Here is a 26036-nt window from a genome sequence, read left to right as displayed (position 1 = left end):
CCCCATTCATGGACGCCAGCGGTGGCAGCCCCCCCCCCCCCGGTCCTTGGAAGAATGGTCGTCAACAAAACCGGTCCCTGGCATTAAAAAGGTTGGGGACCACTGTCTTAAAGGCAAAATACCACTCCATCCAAAATGAGCTAACTCCATAACTGTAAATTATCTTCTGCAGTGATCAACAGAGCTTTCTTCTTTTGGTTGATTGTTTGGCAGTATCTAGTCGCTTATATATGTAAGGAAACTGGTTCAGGACCTCCAGTTCCTTGCTGAAACCTGATATTATTAACAAGAGAAGGATAACTGGGTATCAGCAGCATATTAATGGCACCATACCCAAATTCATGCATACCATACCTTGTTGCATTCTTACAAATGTTACATAGATTGAGAGATGAGGTGAATTTCAATGGCATGACAACAGGGACATCTGTGCCCCTGTCCTCTTTGCGCTCAGGGTTTGTGACTGCTTGAGACTCTTACTATCCTCTGAGGACTGAGAGGACAAGACACCTGTTAACATGACTTTAATGTAGCTTTGTTTTAACACATGTGCTCTCCCACCCCACCAGGATTCTTGGTGGATTTGAAAGTTAAATAGAGCACTTGCCAACTTAGTGTCATTGTGACATCTGATGAGAATCAGAAGCCAGGGCAGAACAACAGAAATTGATGGGAAACAGAAGAAAGCCTTTTTAGTTCTCTGTCATCACCAACAAGAAAGAAAGAAGAAGATGCAAGAGGAACATGGTAGTTCTCTGTTTGCTGAAAAGATTAGTAGAGACTGAATGACAAGAGCAATTTGGGTAGATGGTAGCACAGGTTGTTCCTTGAGTCAAAATGAACAGATGGGATTGCTCAACCAAAGATGAGCTTTAGAAAAATGGAACTGATGCCCTTACTATCTCTGTCTAGGTTTCAGTATGAAGGCTTCAGGGTATCTTCCTCTTTCTATTACGGATAAGGATGAGTAGATTTAATGTTACCACATGGTCGTGGTGTTACCACAAATGAATTTTCCTCTGTCTCTTGTTGAGATATATACTTGTTCTTTGTCGTCCTGTTTTCCCATTGTGGTGGAGAGAAGGTGCAACCTGTAAATGTACAGAATTAAAATACTTTACTTACTTGGTATATCTTTATATAATTAACTCTTAAATATGAGCATGCTAATGATTTGGGGGTTAGTTTTTGTATACGTAGATTGATAACATAACGCCCAGTGTGCAGTCCAGGAATAAATTTACTCCTATACAAACCAATTTGCTTTAAAATCTTTTGAAGTTTTGTAACATTTATTTAATTATAGCTAAACCCCAGTTGCTTAGCATAGTAATTTGCACTACATTAGGCACATTGAATTGGTGAGGATTTGGTGAGTCAACTTCTCCATATTTTCCGTTAACTCGAATAGGTTGCATTTAGTTGCAGCTTACTTTAGTAAGTCTCAACTAGAGTAGGGCCATCTGAATCAATGGAACATATGAAGGTGCTAACTCACCAAATACCCACTGACACTCTAGTGTGACTTACTATGCAAAGCAACAGGATTTCATCTTGCAAGTATTAATAGTTGCCTGACTAGGTTTGGGACTTAAAATAGATTAAATGCTACACCTAGGTTTAAAGAATGCATTGAACTTTAAAGTACTCTGAGACTTGTATACATAGAACTATTGTAAAACTTTAGTACAGTTCAGGCTACTTAAGGATTTTAATTCACATTGTGCTCTAACACAGTGGTCCCCAACCTTGGGTCCCCAGGTGTTCTTGGACTTCAAGTCCTGGAAATCCTGGCCAGCGCAGGTGGTGGTGAAGGCTTCTGGGAGTTGTAGTCCAAGAATGTCTGGAGGCCCAAGATTGGGGACCCCTGCTCTAACAGAACCTGAAGAACTTAAATTATTCCAAGGGATCGAAACATATTTAGCAATGGTAGACTAAGACTGTTATCACCTTAAGTAGTTGATTCTCCCTTTTTGTCATGGTTTATCCATTTTTTAGAAATTGATATTTGCAAGCTTCCTAAAAAACTAGAAGCCTCTGTGTTCTGTATATCCCTCATGCAGAAACCTGCTCAGCAGAGCAGACAGATGCCTTAATTGAAATAATAAAGTGGCTCTTTTCCAGCTCCAAAATGAAAGAATATTAATTCTCTGCAGCCCCAAGAAAAACCCCTCAAATAAGTACAGTGCTGCCTCGCTTGACGAGGATAATCGGTTCCATTGAAATCACTGTTAAGCGAAATCCTCGTCAAGCGAAATTTAAAAGCCCATTGAAATGCAACGAAAACCGGTTCAATGCGTTCCAATGGGCTAAATACCTCAGCGTCCATCAAAGATCCTACATAGGGCGGCCATTTTCCGGTGCCTGTAAAGCAAGGAATCCATCCTAAAGCACAGCCGGGAGCCATTTTGCACAGCGGGCGGCCATTTTAGAGTCGCTGATCAGCTGTTTTAAAATCACCATCTAGTGAAAAAAATCGGTTCCCGAAGCAGGGAATCGATCGTCGTTAAGCGATTTTTCCCCATAAGAACATTGTTTTGTGATCGCAATAGCGATCGCAAAAACTTCATCATAAAGTGGTTTCATCGTTTAATGAGGTAATCATTAAGCGAGGCACCACTGTAATGTGTAAAGAGTGAGAGTGTACCCTTTGGACAGGCTCAAAGCTTGTGTGCTCTTTTACCAACAGAGGTGGTCTAGTAAAAGGAAATGACCCTTATTTCATATTTCTTGGGATCAGCATGAGGCCTGTGAATACTAAACTCTTAATTACATCTTTGGTAATTATTAGATTGTGAATTCAAAATGTAGGAGAGGACTATGCAAAGCATCTCAACTTCTCTTCCATTCCAGGTCAGAGCCTGATTTAGCTTCAAATGACTTCAGACTCTAAAAGGAATTTTCTGACTTCTAAAAGACCCTGTACTGTAGGACAAACAGTCTTTCCCAAGCTTTGGGGCATATTAGATGATAAATTATTAAATTAGATTCCTGGTCTTTTTAGAAAAAGTACCAGATTGAGAATAACAATTTTAAAACAACAAAAAGAATACTTCCACAGGGAACAATGGCAAATGTGCCAATGAGTCAATAGTGAGGGGATGTGCAAATTCCACTGTTTATTTTAGAACAAGCTGTTTAATTAATGAATTAATATTGTTAAATCAATGGCCAAAATTCACAGATGCTACTTTGGAAGCTAAATTGCCACAGTTAAAAAATCACAATAGAAATTATATTTACACATGAGTCGCACAACTCAGTATGCAACAAAAATGTTTATGGTTGTTTCTTAAGGCAATTTGCCTCTAAAATATATGTTGTTTGTGTTAACCCAGTGTAATTAGACAAGACTGTTTGGGCCACTGGGTTAATTTTTTAAAAAATTAAAAGTGCAAAATTAACCTTCTGATTTTTAACATTTAACACTATCAAATTAATTTTCAAACTTAACGTGCCAAATCTTGGTGTTTTACCACTGTAACTTCATAACAGTATATAGTATATTATAAATAAACATTCATCAAAGTTATTTTTAAATAGTTATTTTTAACAACAGTCTTTATTGCGTAAATACAAATATTAGGATATCATTTCAATGTATAGATGGCCAAATTCAAGATATTTTACAATTTTATTGGTCATTAATTATACATTTGACTTTTTATTTTTGGCATTCTGTAGACATTTAAGCTTAGAATTTTTGTTTTTGCAAATTTAGCTTTATATCCCGAAATCTTACCAAATTTTAAGAGGTTACATAGTAAAACATTCTTATTGCCTGATGTTCTCTCAGAGTAGAACATTTCTCAAAACCCTTGAGAGGGTTTGATTTTCTGTTCTAATACAGTGGTGCCTCGCATAATGATGTTAATTGGTTCCATTAAAAACATCGTTATGTGAAAACATCGTTAAGCGAAACACCATTTCCCATAGGAATGCATTGAAAACCGGTTAATCCGTTCCAATAGGAGCCTATTCAATACATTTCGATGGTGAAAAAAAATCACCAAAAATTCAAAAAGACTCAGAATGAAGCCAAATTACTTTAACGAAGGTTTTATTAGGTGCACTAACGATTCCAAGCATTTTAAACATTTTTAAACATTTTAGAATATTTTTAAAATAGCGAAAACAGGGCTGTCAAAAAAAAGTTAAGCGAAACAGGGGACCTAAAACTGTCATTGTTAAGTGAAGCAAGGTCCCAAACATCGTTATGTGAAAATCCCCCATAGGAAACATCGTTAGGTGAGGCGGCAAAATTTCCAGCAAAGGCCATCGTCATGCGAATTCATCGTTGAGCGAGGCACTCGTTAAGTGAGGCACCACTGTACTTTGTTGCTACTTTCAGCCCAGTACAGAAATGCTTCTTTGGTAACAAATTCAGTATGCTGCTATTAAGATTGTAAGATGTCACCTGTCACCTATACCTCCAGATCTATTTTGTTGGCCTTTTCAAAAACAGCATGAGTTTGAACAGAGTCCATTCTGTAATCCTGTTTGTTTTGTTAGACATGTTTGTTGAGTCAGTTACCATTGAGCCAATTATCCAAACGGAATTGGCAGCTTTCCCAAAACAAATACCAAAGCTGCAGTCTTGACGTCCTTTTCCTCTCCTGGCATTGCTATTCATGTGTTTTTCTTAGAGAATGGAATTCATGGGAAGGGCAAATGGAAGGCTCTTCTCTGCAGAGGATGTTTAAAAACAGAAACTTTCAGATTTGTAGTATGAATCTTGTATACTTTGAACTGTCTTCAGTGCCAATTTTATTTAGTATCCTTTCTCTAGCAAATGCACACCAGTGATACCTCTAGCTTCTTTCAGAATAGACTGCTTATCTGTTTTGTTGACTCATGTCAGCATGGTCATTTTACTTGGGATTTGTTTTTTACTCTGGTGATCTCTTTTTTTGTTTCTAGGAAGGTTAAATGTATAGTTCATGAAGGGCCCGGAATACATCCATTTTAATTTCTGTAGGCCTTGCCCTGTGATTAAGCCACCATGTGTGTCTGAAATAAAATACTTGTTTTATACTCCTGATAACAACAGATTCAGTGTTGGATGGGACAACCCTGCCATTCAGCAACAGCACTAGTAGGCCCAAGGACAAGTGGGAAAAATAGTCAGAAATCTTCCAGTTGAGGCAATGGCCAGAAGAGAGAATTGATGCAAAATGTTTCCTTGCTCTTCTCCTTAACTCACTGGTACATCTTTCCCTACATACTATTGTAGAAGAACCCATTTCCCTCCAAAGGATCACCAGATCACCCAGGCATTAGATGTTCATATGTAATATCTATGGAAAAAGAGACAGGGAAACACTCTCAACATTCTTTTACAGTAATTATGTTTTAGATCATTTTTAGATTATGTTTTAGATGTCATCAAAGCTACCAACATGAATTTGACCAAACTCTGGGAGGCAGTGGAAGACAGGAGAGCCTGGCGTGCTCTGGTCCATGGGGTCATGAAAGAATTGGACACGACTTAACGACTAAATAAGAACAACAATGTTTTAGATCACTCATCAGTGATCCCAGTTATCTTTTGGTTGTGACGGCAAAGGGAGACAAGGCCAGGAATGGTTATTCCTGGCTTCTTGTTATTCCTTGCTATTGGTTTCTCAGCTTCTACTGATTCTTCAGGCCCTAGGCTTAGATCTTGTCCTTTGCTCATATCCCTCTGCCAAGAGCTTTTGTTTCCTTTTCATTAGAAAATATGAGCTTTGATAGTAGTGTGAAAGATAAGAACCCAGATAGTGACTGGAGTTTGGAACTTCATTGCTGTCAAAATTATATTTGCAAAAGAGGAACGGTAGGCATTGAATGCTATAACCCAACACTTAAAATGTAAGGGGGGAAATGAAGTTATCTCGCCAAAATAATTTTCTAATTATTATTTTTCTATATAGGTTTCTAATTATTATTTTACTCTGCAAGAATTCTCATAAACAGAGATCTTAATTTACATCCACCTCAGATTTAACTGAAAGATGGCTATGTATACATACTACCCTAGCAAATCACGTTGTTCTTCAGATTGCTACACTGAGTTTACAAATATGCCAGTTTATCTGCAAATAAAATGTTTCAGAATTAGAAATGAAATTGTCTGAGGAGGGTTTGGTCTTTAATTAAGCCTTTTGTTGGCATAGCTGAACTTGAATTTGTATCCTCAGGATTACTTCAGATGTCACTTTTGCTGCATATGCATTTTAAGCTATGTGTGTGAAAAGTAGGCTCAAACATTATTAATCTCGTATATGGAAAGCACAAGGTGTAAGAACATTGTGCATATGGTCACATGATAAATGTTTACATATCTGTGGATTACTGGGGTCTCAGTTTGGCTGTTGCTCTGTCTCTGTATTTATGCCACTTGTGTGATCATTGCTCTTTGCTACTTCTGGACATTTATGGTAATATGGTGAAAATATTTTAAGAGTAAAATTTCAGTATGTAACCAATCCACACTTTGGAACTGCTGTAAGCTGGAGTGATTTAGAGTATCTTCCATATTGTAGACAAGCAATGCAAGCTATCAACATGATTCTCTCCCCCCCCCCCCTGTTTTCTTTTCTTTTTCATTTCCATCTGTCAGTTTGTGAGCTATGTTCTCCTCCGCTGCCTCATTTTGAGATTCAGGGAGATTTAAGTTGTTCAGTTGTTTGCAAGACATATGCTTTGTATAATATGAGTAAGATTGCAGTGGATACACCTTCTTTAAATCTAATAATTTGATTAATATTTACTGGTGATTTTTAGAGGTCCTCAGACAATTAAGTAGCCTAATGCTGAAAATCTTGTATCTCATTTGCTGAAGCTCTCTTAAGCCTGTTTCTTTATTCCTAAGCAAATTCAAAGGTATGTACAGAGTTGTGTGTGAACCCATCACTATCTTATCTGACATCAGATATCTAATGTACTAAGAACACATAGACAAATGTTTTACGTTTGGATGACTAGCCAATATGAGTCCAGTAGCATATTGGAACAATAAAAATGTCTTACAATTGTGTGGTCGCCTAAAGCTTGTAATCCAGACATACACTGACCGGAATCTTATTGTAATATTTTATTTGTATAAGATTTACATAACTTGCCATGGTTAATTACATCTAATTAATAAGATTCTGCAGAGTATTTTATTTACATAATGGAGTGTATGATGAAGCTTGTGACCAAGGCACATCCTTGTACCTCATCAGTTAGCTGCAAGTTAATGCAGCAAGTTATGCAGACCTGAGTGAACACACCAATAAACTTCTGGCCATTAAGAAGATGATGTATGAGCGTACAAGATTTAAGAACATGTCGACAAAACTAATTGTCCATAACCATCCTCATTCAATGCAATAGTAAAGAATTCCTTTGGTGATCCCAGACCTTTCCAATCTTAAAGCCTCAGTTCAGATTAGATTCTGTGAGAGTTTCTAGAAATTGTGCATTTTAAAAAACATTTTCAGTGTGTGCAGAAATTGACTACCTTCAGTGGGGATTGGTCTGATCATACAGCAGGTATTGAAAATATTCCCATCAGGTTTTGATATTCATTATTACCATAAGCAACACAGCTTGCAGGCCTTACATAGAGATTAGTTCAAATCCCTAATCTCTTTTATATGGCAGGGCCTTAAACTCTGGGGTTGAATACTACTGGGACCAGCTGAATGAGACCGTCTTCACTGTGCATTCCAACAGCAGGAGCACCGAGCGGCCTGGGTAAGTCTCTTGGACAATGAATGTAGAGGCAACCAGTCATAGTTGGAACATATACTGTACTGTATGCATATTTGTACTGAATTAACAACAGCTATCACTGTGTTTTCCTCTAATCTCCTTTTATGATGGGAGTACTGAGTTAAGGGTCCGTTTCTCCCCTTAGCATTTAGCTAACGCCAGGTGGTATAGTACAAGTGACAATATTTGGTCAATTCATTAATGCAGGTTGAAATGCGAAAATGAATCTCAGTTACAGTGCTTCCCGTTGTCAGTACCCATTATTGGAACACAGTGTGCACTCTATATGAAAATATAACAGGAAATTAAAATAAGGTAGTGTAATGGCAGAGAAATGGGAGAGTTCAAACCTTTAACAATTCAGGGATCTAGCAATCCTAGTTTCAGAGGGAGTAAGATTAATGGCAATATATTTATTCCCAATTAGATACTGTAGTCAGATAGAAATGAAGAGGTTAACTAAATGAAAAAAAAATATTTAGAAAGTATTTAGTTAACCTCTTCATTTCTATGAAGATGCTAGTGGGTTGTCTGATGAAATGACTCTCTGCTTGTCCTTCAGCTTGTTAATGTATTGTTTGTGTCTGTCTTCAGAACCAGCAGAGCCACATGGAGGACAGACAGGGACATGGGACTAATGAATGCCATAGGCCTGCAGCCACGGAACCCAACCACTTCTGTGACATCACAGGGCACTCAGACTCTGGCTCCTCAGCTGCAGAATGCAGAGACACAAACTGAGAGGGAAGTTCAAGAGCCTGGTGGTTCTGCCTCAGGAACTACAGAAGGTGAGACAATAACTGTCAAATTGTATCACCTGCTATACCGGCTAAGAGAATCACTAAGACTATCACTTCTGATGTGATATTCTTACAAGGGAGCTGTATCTGCACATAGAAGCTGCTTATAACATTTCTACTTCTAGTTACTTTTATTTTCTGTTCCTTTTAGTCTTTATACCATTCAGGAATAATGTCTAGAAAGGATTGACCCTTTGCTTTAAAGGTTGGAGCAACTGCTAGCCCTTAGAGCCTTCCTGATTGTTCATCTCTCCTCCACAGTGTTTATGCTTTTCAAAGCCTCCTACTTTCTTGACCAGGCTTTAGGCAAACTATTGCAAACTTTTTGTTTTTAACATTCGTATCACCAAGATATTTTCTGAAAATAATTAATCAAGTCTGCTGTTTTAATATTCCAGTTTCTGTTGCCTCTTGTTGTATATCAACACTGTGTGCTGCTGGCACAAATTCCATTTCAATTTTTATATGTTGTGTTGCCTTCCGTCTATGTTCCATTCTCAGTGCTTTGCTGTGCGTAAAAATGTCTTTATCTGATTGAATCCCACTGTTAGCTATATTTTAGATAGATAACCTGCTTTAGAAATGCAAAGGGGGCGGATATGCTTGCACACATATGTTTATGTGCAGATATAGTGAAATCATGGTTTATTTCCCCCATATTCCTCTCCAAGAAGATGTAAGCGGCAGATTTGATTGCTTTTTGTTTCCCCACTTTTGGATCTCCCCCCCCCCCCATTGACCATTAATGTTGCACTATAATGCATGAAAGGCAGAGACAGAATATCCACGTGTGCGGAGGATAGTATCACCAAGTGGCTAGTTACCTGGCTTATGAATTAACTCCTGCCAAAATAAATTAGCAGGTGACTGTATGAAGAAGTGTGCCAGATGCTCATGATCACGGCCAGAGCATTAAATGTGAAGACCAGAAAGTCTTAGTTGATGCAGATATCAGCAAAAATTAGGAAGAAGATTAAAATCTGTGTCTAGACCTATTATACAAAAATATTTTTAGGCTGCTGAGATTAGTTGATTTCTGATAATACAAACAGAAATAGGATGGTTGAATCTTCTCTAGCTTATACTCAGAAAATGGCTCAATAGATTTTTTTAACCTGGTAGCAGTATAGAAGAAGCCTGTATGACAAATTTTAGATAAAATTGTGAAGAAATTGTTTAAATATCGGAGTTTAATATTTGAGACTTAAAATCTACCAGTTTGGCAGGCATTGTACAGTGGTGCCTCACTTAGTGATGTTAATTCGTTCCGAAAAAATCGCTGCTAAGCGAATTCATCGCTAAGCGAAACGCGGTTTCCCATTGAAATGCATTGAAAACCAGATAATCCGTTCCAATAGGAACGAATTGCCGTCCTTAAGCGAAAATCGTCATAGGAAACATGACTAAGCGAAACGCGGTTCCCCAATTGAAATGCATTGAAACCTATTCAGTGCATCTCAATGGGGGGAAAATACAACAACAAATTAAAAAAGAGTCAGAACAAAGTCAATTTTGACTTTATGATTTCAAACATTTTAAACAGTAAACTTTAACTTTATATATAATAGAAAAACATTTAAAAAACAGCAAACATGAGGCTGTTTAAACCATTGTTAAGCGAAACAGGGGACCCAAAATTTGATCGCTATGCGAAGCATGGTCCCAACCATTGCTAAGCGAAAATCGCCCATAGGGACCATCGCTAAACGAAGTGCAAAAACGCTCCAAAAAGTCATTGCTAAGCTATTTCATCACTAAACGGAGCGCCCGTTAAGCGAGGCACCACTGTATTTTTCACTTTTAAATACACTTTACTGAGGTTACATTTGTCAGTTTATTTGACCATTCATGCAGTGTCTTTCAGGAATCAGTTTGCTGTATTACGTCAGGGAGAAGATTTGTAATTCTTATTTGAAGGGGTTTTTTTTTCCTTTTCAGTTTAGGCAACAGAGCTTGTTAGGTTGGAACCATACATTCTTAGAACATCTTGACTATCTACTGAACCTTCTGTGGGAGAGGCCAGAAAAGAAATAGTACAAAATGACAGCTGGTATTACCGGGAACCAGGGAGGCAAGAGAGAGCAGAGGGAGCCAAATCTAGTCTACATCACAAAAAGAAGACAGATTTCAGAAGAAATCTAAAAATTCCCCTCCCCATCTCCAGCAAGGAGCAGAAAAGATTTCCAAAATAAAAGGATAAATATTACTTTTGAATAGTTTAAGTTATTTATTCTGTAAAAAATTTAATGCTAGGTTTCTTATTCATGCTAAGTAATTTGAACTGGTTGGGTATTTTTTATACAGAATGGTTGCATCTGTTGCATGAAAGTTTCATTTGTTTAAACTCTGTGTACCAGTTGCATTGAACAAATAAATCTGTCAGTTCAGTCCAGTGTTCTGCCTCCAGCTCCAACTTAATGCTGAAACTAGCCACAGAAAGGATTCCATATCCATGTTCTTAAATAGCATTTATAATACCGGTTCCATGCCAGGAACACACAGACTTGCAGACCCTGGTAGGAGCTGTGTTACCCTTGGCCTCTGAGGCATTGTGACATTTTCTTTAAACCTGAACATGGAAATCTGTTGTATTAAATTTCATGTACCACATTAAGTACCACAATTTACATTGAAAAATAGAGGAAATGTTTATAAATAGAGATACCCCGGAAAATTCAAATTTTCATCTCCAAATGCTCCTTGGTTATATTGCGGGAATTGTCAAGAGTAGCATACTGTAGGTACTGAGGTTTGCAACTAAAAGTTTGGAAACAACTTGACCAATGTATGTGCTAGATCCGAGCGTTCAAGAGTTTTGGCACCAGCCTTTCCTACTCCTAGTATTTTCCTTCCCAAAATGTACCCTATTTTCAGAGTAGAGATTAACAGTAGCAAAGAAAAATTGAATGATATGTCAGTACCAGTATCGAAGCCTCATATTTTAATACTTAAATGCCAGCAGTTCCTTCTAAACATGGTATGATCGCTTCTGAGATCTAGAATGTTTAGCATGTTCCACCTTAAACCATTATTCAGGAAAGCACAGGAAAACCTTATTTCTTAGGCTCCCTAGAAAGACACGGACTTTGCCAAAGATTTGTCAAGAAATCTTAGAAAAACTTTACGAATTGAAGCAGTGCCCAGGTTGTCTGATGGTGCCAATTGTTGTTGTTTTAAAGAAGCAATATTCTTTGCCAGTCAAATAATATGGTTGGAATTCAAAACTGCTGCAGTATGGAGCCTTTGAAACTGATTGAATTTGTTGTGAGAATAAACATTCCCTTCAGTATTTCCCCAGGAGGTTTTGTGAATTAATTAGTATTTGTAAAGAGTTTTGTCGATGTAAATCATTAAGAGACTGAGTACAGTATTCTGATGGCATTCAGCAGGACAACAAAGCATATTACTCTGGGAAGTGTACACTGACTGCAGGGCCCTGCAGAGACTGTCTTCCTCAGAGGCTCTGCTCCTTGTTTTGGAAAGATGATAATGTGAGTAAACTTATTAAAAGTGAATCCTTCTAGTGCAGATGTTTCCTTTTTTGTCAGTTAATTGCTGTCTTGTGTACTCTATAGCTTATGAAGCTTACATCAATCAAAGTAATGTAAGTTTAGGCAGAATATTAGGAGAATGGAATAAATGTTAGGCTCAAAGATCTATTGCTGCTTTAAAAAATTAACAGCATAGGGCACAACACAACCAAGAGCTAGACATTTTTAAATGCCACTGATTTTAGTAAGAAAAGTATAAGTGCGTGATCAGTTGGTTGTTGTAGGTTTTTCAGGCTGATTGGTCGTGTCCTGGAGGTTTTCTTTCCTAATGTTTCGCCAGTCTCTGTGGCTAGCATCTTCAGAGAACAGGAGTTAGAACTCTGTGTTCTGTTGTAGTGTGTGGTATAGTTGAGTATTTGTAGCTGCGGGTTCAGCTTTTTGTCCTTTTCAGGATATTGGGTGATTATGATAATCAGTTCTTTCAGTCAAAGACATACATGCAGAAGTGTTTAACTTTGGCCAGATCGTGTCCCTCTTACTTTCTGTTTATCAATACTGATAAGCTGTAAGACCATCAAAATAAAGTATGAAGACACTGACAGAACAGTTGAAGGGAGCTTATCTTGTTACTGATCCTTAGGAAGCTCCAAAGCCTTTGAATTTACAATGAGAGAAAAAAATGTTTTTGAGCTGTAGTGGTTAAAATGCAGTCCTTCAGTGTGGACTCTGCTCAAGACCTGAGTTTGAGCTGAGGTTTCTGGATGTTCTAGTCCAAGAACACCTGGTTTACCCAAGGTTGGGGATCACTGCTCTATCTTCAGCCACTAAGTTCCTCTCCTTCCTGTACTCCCTGTCTCATTTCCCATTTCTTCAGTGGTTATTCCATGCCAAGCAAAATTGATTGAAACTGGTAGCACACACTGATACTACGCTGCAAGAGATGTTATTGGTCTACTTGTGTATATAGCCAATGGGAATTTGGGGAGGAGAACTTTGGGAAGCGGAAAGTAACCTTGATACATTGAAGATATATCCTTTAAAATTATTTCAGTTCTTAAGATGTTGGTTGTGGTCAGCTTAAAAGACTTTATACGCCCATACTCTGAATGACATCCACCTAGAGCAAAAAGCAAAAGCAGCTCAGTTGTTTCAAAGATAGATTTTCTCTGGGGTGCTTGATGCACAAGTGGAAGGACAACAGCTACGTTCTGCTGTACATTGTTCCTGCTTGCATATCACCCAGTCCTTTCGTTTTCTTCAGCTGCGTCTTTGGTTTTCTTAATTTTTAGTTTTTGTATTGTGAAACATCTGCTTTTTTTTCCTGCCTGGTCATGTCACTTTCAAAGTTTCTTTATTGAACTGAACAATGATTAAATAGTTATATACTGTAAGAGCATATAGCAAAATCTAGTTTCAGTACTTTTTTAGAGATAAGTATCAAGGATATACTTAATTGCCATTATCTTTTGTTGTTTAAAGGATTAAAAAAATAGAGAATAAATGTTTCTTATATAGGACATTCAAAAATTTCCTAATTATCATTTTCTTATCATTTTCAGTTTATTAACTTTTTTCTCTTTTCTTTTTTCTGAAAAAAAATTAAAAGAATTAGTGTAATAAAATTATTTTTAATTGGTGTTATTTATTGCTAAGGTTAAAAGTGAATGTGTACCATTTTTAAAGCATACATTTAATGAAACAGGAAAAATTTAACTACTTTGCTATCATTTTAGCATGTAATAGAATCTAAATTTCCTGTCTCTAATTAAACTTTTAAGAACTAGCTGCAGAATTATATCATACCCTTCCTGAGTGGAATTTCATGTGTAAAAAGAAATCTGCTTACAAAAATTATGTGCTGATTCATGCACATGCATTCATCCGTATCATCCCTCCCTCCCTCCCTCCCTTAACAGCATTCTTTTTCCTAGTATGTTATATGGTATCTGTTGCCAACTGTTACATTTGTGCATCCCTTCCCCAAAAGGCGAGAAAAGTGATGTAACAGACTGTAGATGCGTGTTTTTCTTCCCAGCATGGAGAAATAATGCACTCATATCTCTTCAAAAATGCATAAAAATATATTTTTAAAAGAAGTGCTTTACAAACCAGAATAAATCAGCTTTCATTTCACATTTGATTATGATAGAGTGAATAAACTCCAAGAAAAGGGCTCTAAAGCTTAGTTTAGCATGAACTAACACATCTTTTTCATACACAAGCAACCTTCCTCTTATTTGCTGGTTCAAAACCTGTTGAGGAACTCCTTGGGTTCCTCAAAGGCTTCCTGGAAGTTCATCAGTAAAGAGGCCTGTAAAAGTGAGCAACCCAAACAGCTTACTCCTCACTACTGATTGTACTTTGAACCCACAGTTGCCTCAAAGTGTGTGGCGTAGTCTGTGGAATATTCTGTGTGAAGCAATGGTGGGTCCCAGTAGGTCTCGTCAAGTCCTTCATGAACAGCATATATGCCTCGTAACACTTTTCAGAATCTTTTTAAAAAATCTCCTTGGCAGACATGTTGGAGTTCCTTAAGAGAGAAGTTCATTGATAGAAACGTCTCCCAAACAGTAGACCATATGGTAAAATACTATTATTTGAGAAAGGGTTTTCTGAAGCAATAATTTTAAATACTATTGGATTATGGAAATATCTCCTGGGCAATGAGACATATGGGAAAGCTGCTATTTAATTTATTTGTGCAGTAATGATGAAAGACATTTATGAAACTGTGGGTTAGATACTGTAATGTGTTCACTGCTAAAATTTCGCCTGTGTACAAAAAGTTTCTTGGGGTAGCTTAGTAGTGTGGGAGGTGATTCGTCATATTGAAGTTCAGCACCACTTCAATAAATGTTCATAGTTGTGTAGTTCTGTCCTGTCTGATGATTTCATCTCCCTTTTTGGCTCGGTGATAGTGGCAATTTTATAATTTTCTGTGCCCATGTTAATCATAGATTCAAACACTTGACTGTCTAGTGATCTGAGTAAAGAATGCAGCACCCAGGAATTCATTCTTCCCTATAAAAATAATACATAAATATAGCTCACTGTGGGAAATTTCTGCTTAAAGATTGTAGCTGTATTATGTTCCAGTGACGTGCATACACTCCTGGAAGGAAGCAGCAGCTGCTAGCAGGCAGGGCAACCCCTTATTCTGCCCTTTCGCTTAGAGGTAGAGCATAAGATCAAAGGGTTATTTTAGCCCATCCTGGTTGCAATTAGGTAACTAGTTTCCTATCTGAATTTTAACAACATACTATGTAATTCATGCTAAGTAAATAAAAGCTCTCAGAACATTGCCTGTAGGCTCTGTGGCTCAGACATTGCTGTCGACTCCTTTGTTCTCTCTCTAAGGCAATTAGCCTTCATTTGTTCCGTGATCACCCACAGCTCACCGCTGCCTGCATTGAGCAGAGGGTTGGAATTGATGGCCTTATAGGCCCCTTCCAACTGTTCTGTTCTATACTGAAAACGAGAAGATCCATAGGCCTTGTTCAGTCATGGGGCATTTAAATTACAGTGGTGCCCCGCATTACGACGATCCTGCTGCACGACAAAATCGCTGCATGACTTTTTTGTGATTGCTATAGTGATCGCAAAACGATGGCTCCAACGGGGGGAATCTGCTTTACGATGATTAGTTCCCTGCTTCGGGAACCGTTTTTTCACTGGACGACGATCTTTAGAGCTGATCGTTGGGTTTTCAAAATGGCCGCCCGCTGTTTTCTGACCCTTGTTTCAGAAGACAGTAATTAAAAACACCTGATCGGCGCTCACAAAATGGCCGCCCTATGGAGGATCTTCGCTTGACGATGAAGTAATCTCCCCATTGGAATGCATTAACCGGTTTTCAGTGCATTCCAATGGGGATTTTTTCCCGCATGATGATTTTTTTTCCATTGACCACATAAAATCAAATGTAAATCAGCCCCATCCACACAGAAGAGATAGTGAGCTGTAGTTGAAAGATGAGAGGGTACAAGGATAACTGTGAATGTGTATTTGCAGCAGGGGTGGGGTGATTTTAGAGGACATGGAGGACAGTTTTTTTCTAGCATGTAAGCAAATACCAAGAAAGGGGAGAGCGTTGTGGGTATGGGAGGCAGAAATTCTCCAGATATGCAATTTTGGATTTTATGGTTGAATCTCCTGTCCTGTTTTATATAAAAGTGGGGAAAAGCCGCATACTTTTATTACTGAGGAGGTCTTAGGGGTGCAATGATGACCTTTGGTGCTTTGTGTGCTTTGTCTATCTCTGATTTCTGCAAAGCACATCTGGAAATTTTTGATACACTGTATCCTGTTGTTGGTATTGATGTATTGTTATCATATTGCTGACTCAATAAAGGAAGCCACAGCCCTTAGTTCACCAGACCTGAGCTGGAAAATCAATAACTGGACCTTTTGGATGTCACTAATTTTTTGGGTCACTGTATGTCAGAAGTGACTTGATGGGACAGAACAACAATATTGTTGATATTTAGCTAACATAAAGAGGAGGATGGAACTTACCAGGCATTTAAGAACAGAATCTAGTCTTAGCTCAGCAAAATTTCACCATCTTTAGTGGTAGCAGTATGTGATCAGAAATATGTCAACCTTCACCCCAGGAAATTTGATTCCAGAGGGTGCCAGACAACTCTTAACTTACACTGGTATATGTGACAAAAGAGCTAAACAGTGTATTTCAGGACCTTAAAGTTGCAGTGGATCCTGGAGTCCTGCCCCATTGGATCATGTGCAGTCCTTTTACTTGATCATGAAGAGGCTTTGTGCTTTTATTACATGGTGCATTAAATGTTTATCATTTGGGGAAAAATAGGGCATTTGCTGAAGTAGACTCTAGCTGCAATAAGTGTTTGGTATTTATGATAATCAGCATCTTAAAAAGCAGAGACATCACCTTGGTGATAAAGGTCCGCATAGTCAAAGCTATGGTTTTTCCAGTAACGATGTACGGAAGTGAGAGCTGGACCATAAAGAAGGCTGACTGCTGAAGAATTGATGCTTTTGAATTGTGGTGCTGGAGGAGACTCTTGAGAGTCCCCTGGACTGCAAGGAGAATAAACCTATCCATTTTGAAGGAAATCAACCCTGAGTGCTCACTGGAAGGACAGATCCTGAAGCTGAGGCTTCAATACTTTGGCCATCTCATGAGAAGTGAAGACTCCCTGGAAAAGACCCTAATGTTGGGAAAGTGTGAAGGCAAGATGAGAAGGGGACAACAGCGGACAAGATGGTTGGACAGTGTCATTGAAGCTACCCACATGAATTTGGCACAACTGCGGGAGGCAATGGAAGACAGGAGGCCTGGCATGCTCTGGTCCATGGAGTCACAAAGTCGGACACAACTTAACAACTAAACAACAAAAATTTAAGATAATGCTATAGAACTGTGTTGGTGTTGTGCAATACTATGACTATGTCTCCTTTTGAATTTGAAGGACTAGGAAGATTTGTAACACATGCAGAGGAAGGAGAAGGGTGCTGGTTAGACCAAGGAAGCAGTAGTGCAAGTGTTGAAGGCAAGTGTTGTGCCTGTCAGTGACATTGAAAACCAGCGCCTTGGTAAAAGTTTTAACCTTGGCTTCTCTACTTTTCCTACTCTTTACTAATCAGATCACTCCTGACATGACAAATTATTGAGAAGTCAGACCTGCTGCTGTGGAATATGCACCTGCTGTTGCTGTGACTAGGCAACAGTTCCAGCTCCTGGAATTCTGCCTTTGTCACAGATTTAAAGCATGTCTTCTGTAGAAGGGAAGATGAGGAAAGATACTGAGTCAACATGTTTCAGTGAGAAATGCATCTAAAGATTCATCACCTACAGAGCAGAGCTGATGTGAGTGAAACCTAGCTGTCAGTTTGGGTTAATTTGCACCTTCAAAAACTTTGACACAGTTCTGAATCTAAGGATTATGAAGTTGAATGAACTCCAAGGATAATTTGGTCCATGGTTTCCCAACCAGGGGATCATGACTCCCAAGGGGGTCTCCATGGTTATTTTTAGTTTCAATTATTTTTATATTTATAATATTAAATATGGTATACACAGGTCTGTTTTATTTTAGTCCTCTTGACCCTCAGAAACAACCTAGAGTTCCTAGTTATTTCTCTACACCTTTGGGTGGATTTTCCTTTTGTGCATGCACATCACTTTTACCCCCTCTGAAAGAGCCACTTTCACTTGTTTCTCTCTGCTGCCCCACATCCACCTTGGGAAGACTGATGTCAGCCCTTTGGACTTGAGCATTAGCCCAGCTGAAAGAGGCCTGAATGAGGTGAGTGTTGTTATCCTGTGGAACTCCTTGCCACCGGATGTGATGATGGCATCTGGCCTAGATGCCTTTAAAAGGGGATTGGACAGATTCTTGGAAGAAAAATCCATCGCAGGTTACAAGCAATGATGGGGATGTATAATCTCCAGGCTTAAAAGGAAGGTACCTCGAAATGTCAGATGCAGGGGAGGGGTATCAGGAGACAGGTATCTAGTGGTCTCGTGTGCTCCCAGAGGCATCTGGTGGAGCTACTGTGAGATACAGGAAGCTGGACTAGACAGGCTCTTGGCCTTATCCAGCAGGGCTCTTCCTATGTTCTTGCGTTCTTATGAGTGTGTGGTGCATGCTGGGAAGATGGAAAAGTTTTTGCTGCGGTGGCAGAGGCAGTGGAAGCAATGCCATCCTCTTTGCCAGGGTCTGTTCCTCTTCTGGGTGCACTGGTGGCAGCACAGTGAAGGGAGAAAGAACCTGCATGGAGAGATACCTCCAAACTCCACCTGAGTCATAAATGAGGAAGGCAAAAGGAGAGAAAGGACTCATGAGAATCGGGGAGAGATGCGGCATGGGGTGCAGCTCATGGGAACAGGTGTTTATTTGGGCTTCAGGGAGAGGGGCTCTTCAGTGATGGAGCTTTTCTGCAGGGAAGAGATATAAAGGGATGGTTATTTCCACTTTCAAAACAGTAAATTAAAGTGTACTGACTTTTTTTTTCTTCACAAATTTTATCTGGTAGAGGCAGATTTACTGTCCTCTTCATAATTATATATTGCTATATGAATATTAATACAGTGGTGCCCCGCATAGTGACATTAATCCGTTCCCAAAAAATAGATCGCTATGCGGATTCATCGTTAACCGGTGCGCTCATTATGCAAGGCACCACTGTATATTAGGTTAAAATTCTGAAAAATCTATTTTAATGTGTTTTCTTTACCCCATAAAAATGTATATTTAGGCAAATGTGGCAGGGAGCATAGGTTGCTTGGTTATTACAGAAGGGGGTTATGACTCAAAAAGGTTGGGAAAAACTGATCTAGTCCAACACATTACTGGAGCATGAAATATGCAAGTATTGCTGGTGGCAAGGAAATTCCCTGGCCAAATATTGTTGTGGGTGTTACTTCTGACAAAGTCAGCAGATCAGAAGTACCTTGGAGATACGAAGTGTCCTGTTGTAGCTACAGTTGAAGGCCAAGGAATAGATTAGCATGTTCAGAGTGGTAAGGCGTAGTTTTAGAGGACCGAGATTTACAGAAAGAATATCTTAGTTACTAACTTAGAAGTACTTAAGAGTTCTGATAAATACTGATACCCGGCGCTAATGTGTTCATATAAAATAATAGGATGCATGGACACAGCCAGCATATTGCCATTCTGATCAATCTGTTTTTCCTAAACTGCTCAATCACTATATGATGGGAGATGCTAAATCTGGCGGAGGTTAATCTCTCTTTGAGATAAAGATAATATTTGTTATTTTTAAAAAAGTTACTGGAAGTGGTTCTTGCTTCAGGATGATCATTTTTCATTGGTTATTCCCAGTAAGGAGATAAGTACAGTCAAATTTGAGAGACAGGATTGTTTCCAAGGCACAAATAATAGAAACCCCTTCCTTTTTCATAATCAGCTGTTAGTAACACTGTCTTAATGTGTTGGACCTTTCTGAAAAATAATAGCAAGCCAGCAAACATCCAAACTGTTATCTAAAGCTAAAATGTGACTGTTTCAGTTTATACCAGTTATTCAGACATTCTGGAGCTCTTGCCACTAAAACCTACACAGCTGTCGCTTGCAGTGAGAGTATTCTAGCATATTCTAAAGACAACTTTTATCACCATATTCAAAAGAAAAAGAGGAACCAGGTTAGTCTGTCACAGTGAAAATGTGGTATCTGAATGAATGTGTTGTGCCTTAAGAAATATTTTACTTATTAAGGTGCTACAAGCAAAACATTTCTTAAGGCACAACACATTCGTTCAGATACCATATGTCATTTTCACTGTAACAGACTAACATGATTCCTTTTTTTCTCTTGAACACCATGATAGAATTTGTTTTTACAAAGCTAGAATATGCTCATTGGAGCAACATCTGTATAGGGTTTAGTGACAAAAACTTCAGAATGTATGAATGGGATAAATTGAAGTAGTCGTGTCTATTTGCTGCAGCTATAGCTGCTATGGATTGCTCAGTTTGGGCCTGCCTTTTCTTCTGTACAAGAGAATGCTTAAGAGACATTCAGAAATGCACAAAGCTATTGTGCAAGATAACCTCAAACCTCTTCATGTCACCTATAGAGATACTTTGTATATATGGGTTATCCCAATTGAGGATAGGAAGAAGTACAGAAGAAGAAAAGGCTACCTGTAGGAATGGCCCGCCTTTTTTTTTTTTTTTTTTTTTTTTGGGGGGGGGCTCAGACCTTGTTCGTTGAGCTGTCCTCCACAACTCTCAAGATACTTATTTTGATCCCATTGTACAGCACCTGGAACTTTCCTTATCTGCTCTTTTGTTGCCCATATACCCAGCTTTGAGTGTCCCTTTAGAGCTTTTCACATTGCTTGGGTTTTTACCACCCAGCATAACATTGTGTCTTTGGCAAACCTGTCAACCACAATGCTCACAGCTGACTTGGAATTCCTTTATAGATGTTAAATAGCATGGTCCCAAGTCAGTTTTCTCTGCCCTACCAGTTAAAATCAACATTATTTTCCCTTATGTCAGTGCTACCGTTTGTGTTATGATATCAGCAAAACATGAAAAAGCTGTTTTCCTTAGTGAAGAACATTGATGTTTGTGTGTTACTAGCATTTGTTCCTATCTGTATGGAGCTTAGTGTTTGAAGAACTAATGCAGCTCACTAGGTAGCATTTGTTGGTACAGTACAATGCAAACTTCCTTAGTACAGTCATAACAGACTTTGTTTCTGTATGTGCACATGAACCTATGAGTCTGTTTTGGTATTTCTGTATTAGGATACTGTGTTAAATTCTGAACTACTTTGATACATGACTGTGTTACGTATTAATTTATTTTGCTTCTCATTCAGTATAAGCACATAAGCTATCATATTTCTCATATTCTGTTTGGTTTGCTTGTTGCTTAGGAAACATTTGGCTACGTCTTTGTATTTTGCAACCAGTTTGGATGATTCTGTAAAGACTGGAACAGAGATTAATATCTTTAATAAGGATCAGGTAGCCTGTGGCTGCTGCTTCCCTCTGTGGAGCAGTTCAGCAGATTCCACTGAATAAAGATCTGTCCTTTAGTAGCCTACAAATGAGAGACTGCTAATTGCAGATCCTTCCATGAGTGTGCTCCAGCAGGCCATTTTTTTTATCTAGCTGTGATTTTTGCCTGGGACCTAGGCTTGCCACATTGCCCAAAGGTAAGCAGTACTTTCCCCAACTTTCTGTGCATAAGGAGCAAGAACTGATAAATGTGTTTGGTAAGCAGCCATTGCTAACAAACATTGTACATAGCCTGTGTGTCATGTTTAGGGAAAGTGAACTAACAGCAGTGTTAGGGGGAGCCTTAGTCATGGGCAGGATCATTTACTAGTTAGAGCTCTGTTCATGGTGCACAGGCTTCCTGTCTCACTGAGTCTACCTGTCTTAATTGCTTATGAGCTTTATATTCAAGGACTAAGGACTATTTTAAATCCCTCCGATCTGTACTTGAAGGGCCCCAAAGCACATTATCTTACCATTCCCACAAAGTTGTGTATTTCATAATTTGAATCATGTGTCATGCACTTCTTTACCTAGCAGTGAGCATATTGCTGGATGCTTCCTGTGGCCAAAAATATCCTATCTGTCCTCAGGAACATGTAAGACCCAGGCTGATAGCGAATGTTGAAAAGTGTTTACCAAAGAGCTTATATTTGAAAAATAAACATGAATGCATACTGTATATTCTGTAGTTGAATATAGATTTATTGTTGCAGCCTAGTACAAAAGTCCAGTTTATTGTTGCAGCCTAGTACAAAAATGGAGTTGCAGTTGTTCTCCATTTCAGATTATTTATTAATAAAAGGGTATGAGTGGATGGTAGGATATTGCCTGGGAAGGGGAAATCTTCTGAGGTGGTTGTTATTTTATTTTATTTTATTTTTTTGGAAATTGGTGTTTTTATTTTAAAAAAAGATTAATAATACTGCTTGTCTTGAATGAATAAACAATACAAAAATATCAAAAAGTGAAATAGAAAAAAATTATTCTGTAGCAGCTGACAGAACTATGCAGCAGCCAGCAGTCAAAGATGGGGCCTCTGCCAAACTACTCTCTCAGGTCCATTCCTCTATCAGAGTTCCACCTCTGTTTTAAGCAGCTCAGTGTAGCAGGGGTAGAATTGTTTGCTGCTGTCCCTATGAACAAAACGGGCTTACGCCTTGGGAATGCACAGCACCAAAGAAATGTAAATGTGCCTGCTGACCTAACTGATATTGCATACCTGTTATGCTCCCAAAGCAGTTTCACCCACTCATGTTTGCAGAGTATAATGGTACAGCCCAGAAGCAAATATTCTGTATGTGAGGCTTCTCTTTATCTGTTTGGTTCCCATATGTAAATTATACTGGGATCCAGAAACAGAATGGGAAAGAAGGCTGGAGACTTTTCCGAGTACAAAGAATTGATTACTGCTAAAAATGGTAGCCTCACAAGATAAAACAGTCCCAAAAGAATGAGAACGAGCACCAATAGCAGTCACATAAAAGTTACTTGTGCAGGCGTGACCTGTACAGTTTGGCCATTCTGGGATTTTCCATTGGATTAGTGACATCTTTCATAAGCTATTTTCTTTCTCATCTACTATACATCATCCTGTCTTTTCCTTTAATGTCTTATGACCTTTTGGGGGCCATGGATTTTCTGCCTTTCAGGCACTGACTGAAAACTGTTTTTGTTTGCTCAGCCTTTTGATGGCATTTATTTGGTGGGATTTATTTATACATTTCTGACTCTAATATTTGCTTCTGTTTTATCTTGCTTGTATTTTAGTTTGTGTGACTGTTTTTAAACAGTGTTCCAAGCTGCCTCACATAATTTTTTTTAAATCAAAAGATCCCATATAAATCTTATGAATAGGTAAACAAAGCAAAACAAAAATGAAGTTGGCTTCCTTTTTGCTTTCTTCCAGGTAGTCCAGAATATGGTGCAACTGGGGAAGATGCCCTGATCAGGATCCAACGGTTGATGGCAGAAGGAGGCATGACTGCTGTGGTCCAGCGAGAGCAAAGCACCACCATGGCATCCATGGGGGGCTTTGGCAACAACATCATTGTGAGTCACCGGATCCACCGCAGTTCCCAGACTGGTACTGAGTCCTCTGGAACAGATGGTGGCTCAGCTCAGCCATCCACTTCTCAAGAGCTGGTAGCTGAGCTTGAGGCACAGACCCTTCCTGAGTCCATGCAGGTGACAGAGCGTGGTCTGAGCCCACGGACGACGTCCTCCAATTCAATTGAGGGAGAAGGAGCTAATGAGCAAAGCCTGTCTGAGCAGGCTCAGTCCTCAATGGACACTGAGGGACCAATTGAGTACAGTGACCTAACTAATAATAACCATCTTCCTGACAATACCAACTTTTATAATAACGGTAGCGCCAGTGGAGAGTCTCGGAACAGGTAGAGATGAATTTGTGTGTTGGTGCAACCCTTGTACTGCTAAGCAAAGACTTGTACCTCAAAGCTGACCAGGAACTTGAAGGGGTAGGAGGATTTTGGTTCCGACCAGATGCTGGTAGTTCAGCGGGCATTGGTATATAAGGGTGAGAGACCATCAGTTGTATAGGAGGATCCTTGAAGAGGTTTTATTCTGTGTCTTAGCTTCCCGCATCCGTTTTGCTGCACATTTTCTACAATAGCTGTAATAAACATTGATATTCAGCTGAGCCTTATGTAAATTTCTCAGCTCACTGGCTACAGGAATCCATTAAGTTTTGCCCTAACCCTGCAGTGCTTTTAATGTTACTCTTTGTTTTTTTTTTTTTAATGCTTTCTCCTCTTTTGACATACCAGCTAATCAAATCAAGGGGACTGTAGTCTCTTACTTTGGAGACCTGCAACCTTATTGAGTGCGTATGTTTTTTTAAGTGCTACTGTGGAGGGGATTTTCACCACAGCTCTGCTACCAGAGTGGTTTTCATCTTCCAGGCCAGAGTTCTGCTGCATGTCACCTTGCTGGTAAGCACTAGGCAAGTCTTCAGTGTTTGAGGGGCTTGAAATTGTGCAGACTGGACAAAGCAAAATAGCCTTCTCCAGGACTCTGTTCCACTCTTCTTTCCAAATATGAACTGGAGGCAGGAGAGCTGTGCTTGGGCTTCACCATCCCTTCATGCTCAGGAACCTCTCAGGAGTGTAGGCCTTTTGTTTTCAGAATTATCTGCTTTGTCCACAAGCAGGACCCTTGGGTGGGACAACATATAGTTGTAAAGCATGTGGGTGGGTTGGGAACCGCTCCCCAAGAAAGCTGGCACTTACACAGAGCTTGCCTAGGGTTTAGCACCTCTAGCTGTGCCAACAGTAACATTTGTAATTCAACTTGGCGAGATCTGGCAGAATCATGGTGCCATGACCAGGCTGCACTTCCCTGTTTGGGGTGGGGTGGGGTGGGTGGGGAGAGAGGGGCTAGCTCCGCATCAGAGCGTGAGGTATGTGTCTGTGATGTAAGGTGTTGCATGTGAAACCTTGACCTTGTACATGTAGTTTCTAGTGGAGAAATCAAGGCTCTGATATTTTTCTTTCTAGTCTGAAATGTGATTTTCCTTTTCATTTGTAACTCTCCATCCCAGTGAGCTTGTAGCAGGAAGGTAGGGGGAGAGTGTGTGCTAATGAGGAAAACACCAAAGATCTATGTCATTAAAATATGACAAACCCTTCTCTGGAGTCCTGTCTTTTTTGTGGATCAAGTTAGGTGTGGAATATATTTTGGGAAGGAGTACCCCTGCTGCAATCTTCTCCGGCTTGTGCCAGGTGTTCACATGTTAACATTGTTCTGTAGGAATAACGCCTAGAAGTACCTTTGTTTCCCATCTCAAGAAAATCTAGTGAGAGAAAGCCTTACGTGCTTGGCCCTGAAAATAAGTAATATTGGGCTGTTGTGAAGAGAATTGAATTCTTTAGCCCTTACTCAAAAATGCAGAGAGGAAGGAAAAGAGAATAAAAGGAAACAGCTAGCTACCTGCTGATTTGGTAAAGTGACTTTATACTGGTCTTTTTGAGAATTTTTATATGTCACCTGCAAGAGGCTCCTTCCCCCAATCCAGCTCCTGTGTCTTCTCAGTGCCATAAGTGTGTTACAATAAATAATGCCCACTGTTAAGCAGCTCTTATGCTCTGTCAGAAGAGTTTGCTAGAGAACATTAAGCAAACATTGCCTGAAATCACAGCATGGAAATGAACTTTAAATCAAATCAGTTGGCTGCCAGGCCTCATCAGCGTGTTAATGAGGCACTAAAATCTGCCCTGTGCTGGTTGCACTTCTGAGCTACAGGAGTCTCAGTCTGCTAATGGAATTCCCATCTTTGGCTTTGAAGCATACTTATATCAAAATAGCCTGATGCCTAAAATTCACAGATGGTTCGCTTCACTTCACTGAGGGAGCAAGGAGTGATGTGTGTATGTGTGTCTCTGAAACACTGGAAGGAAGAAGGGGAGATTGCCAGGTTTCTCATCATGCCAAAATCCCCTGCTATTTCCTGAAGACTCCCAATGAGATTTAAAG

At 39.2% G+C, this 26036-nt stretch overlaps 1 protein-coding gene across 3 annotated transcripts in view; it reads left to right on the top strand.

The window, feature by feature from the left end:
- AMBRA1 (autophagy and beclin 1 regulator 1) overlaps positions 1–25191 on the top strand; it is a 213486-nt gene extending 188295 nt beyond the window's left edge. For all 3 annotated transcript variants that reach the window (XM_072986012.2, XM_072986011.2, XM_072986013.2), the window contains exons 16-18: positions 7630–7722; positions 8335–8528; positions 23452–25191. In XM_072986012.2, coding sequence (XP_072842113.1) covers positions 7630–7722; positions 8335–8528; positions 23452–23942 — 778 coding nt within the window. In that variant the 3' untranslated portion in view covers positions 23943–25191. The remainder of the gene's footprint in view (positions 1–7629; positions 7723–8334; positions 8529–23451) is intronic.
- The last annotated feature ends 845 nt before the right edge of the window (positions 25192–26036 follow it).

The sequence above is a fragment of the Pogona vitticeps genome, chromosome 1 (genome assembly GCF_051106095.1).
Source record: "Pogona vitticeps strain Pit_001003342236 chromosome 1, PviZW2.1, whole genome shotgun sequence".
NCBI lineage: Eukaryota > Metazoa > Chordata > Lepidosauria > Squamata > Agamidae > Pogona > Pogona vitticeps.
Note: the sequence above shows the minus strand (reverse complement) of the source record. Positions and strands in the feature narration are given on the sequence as shown.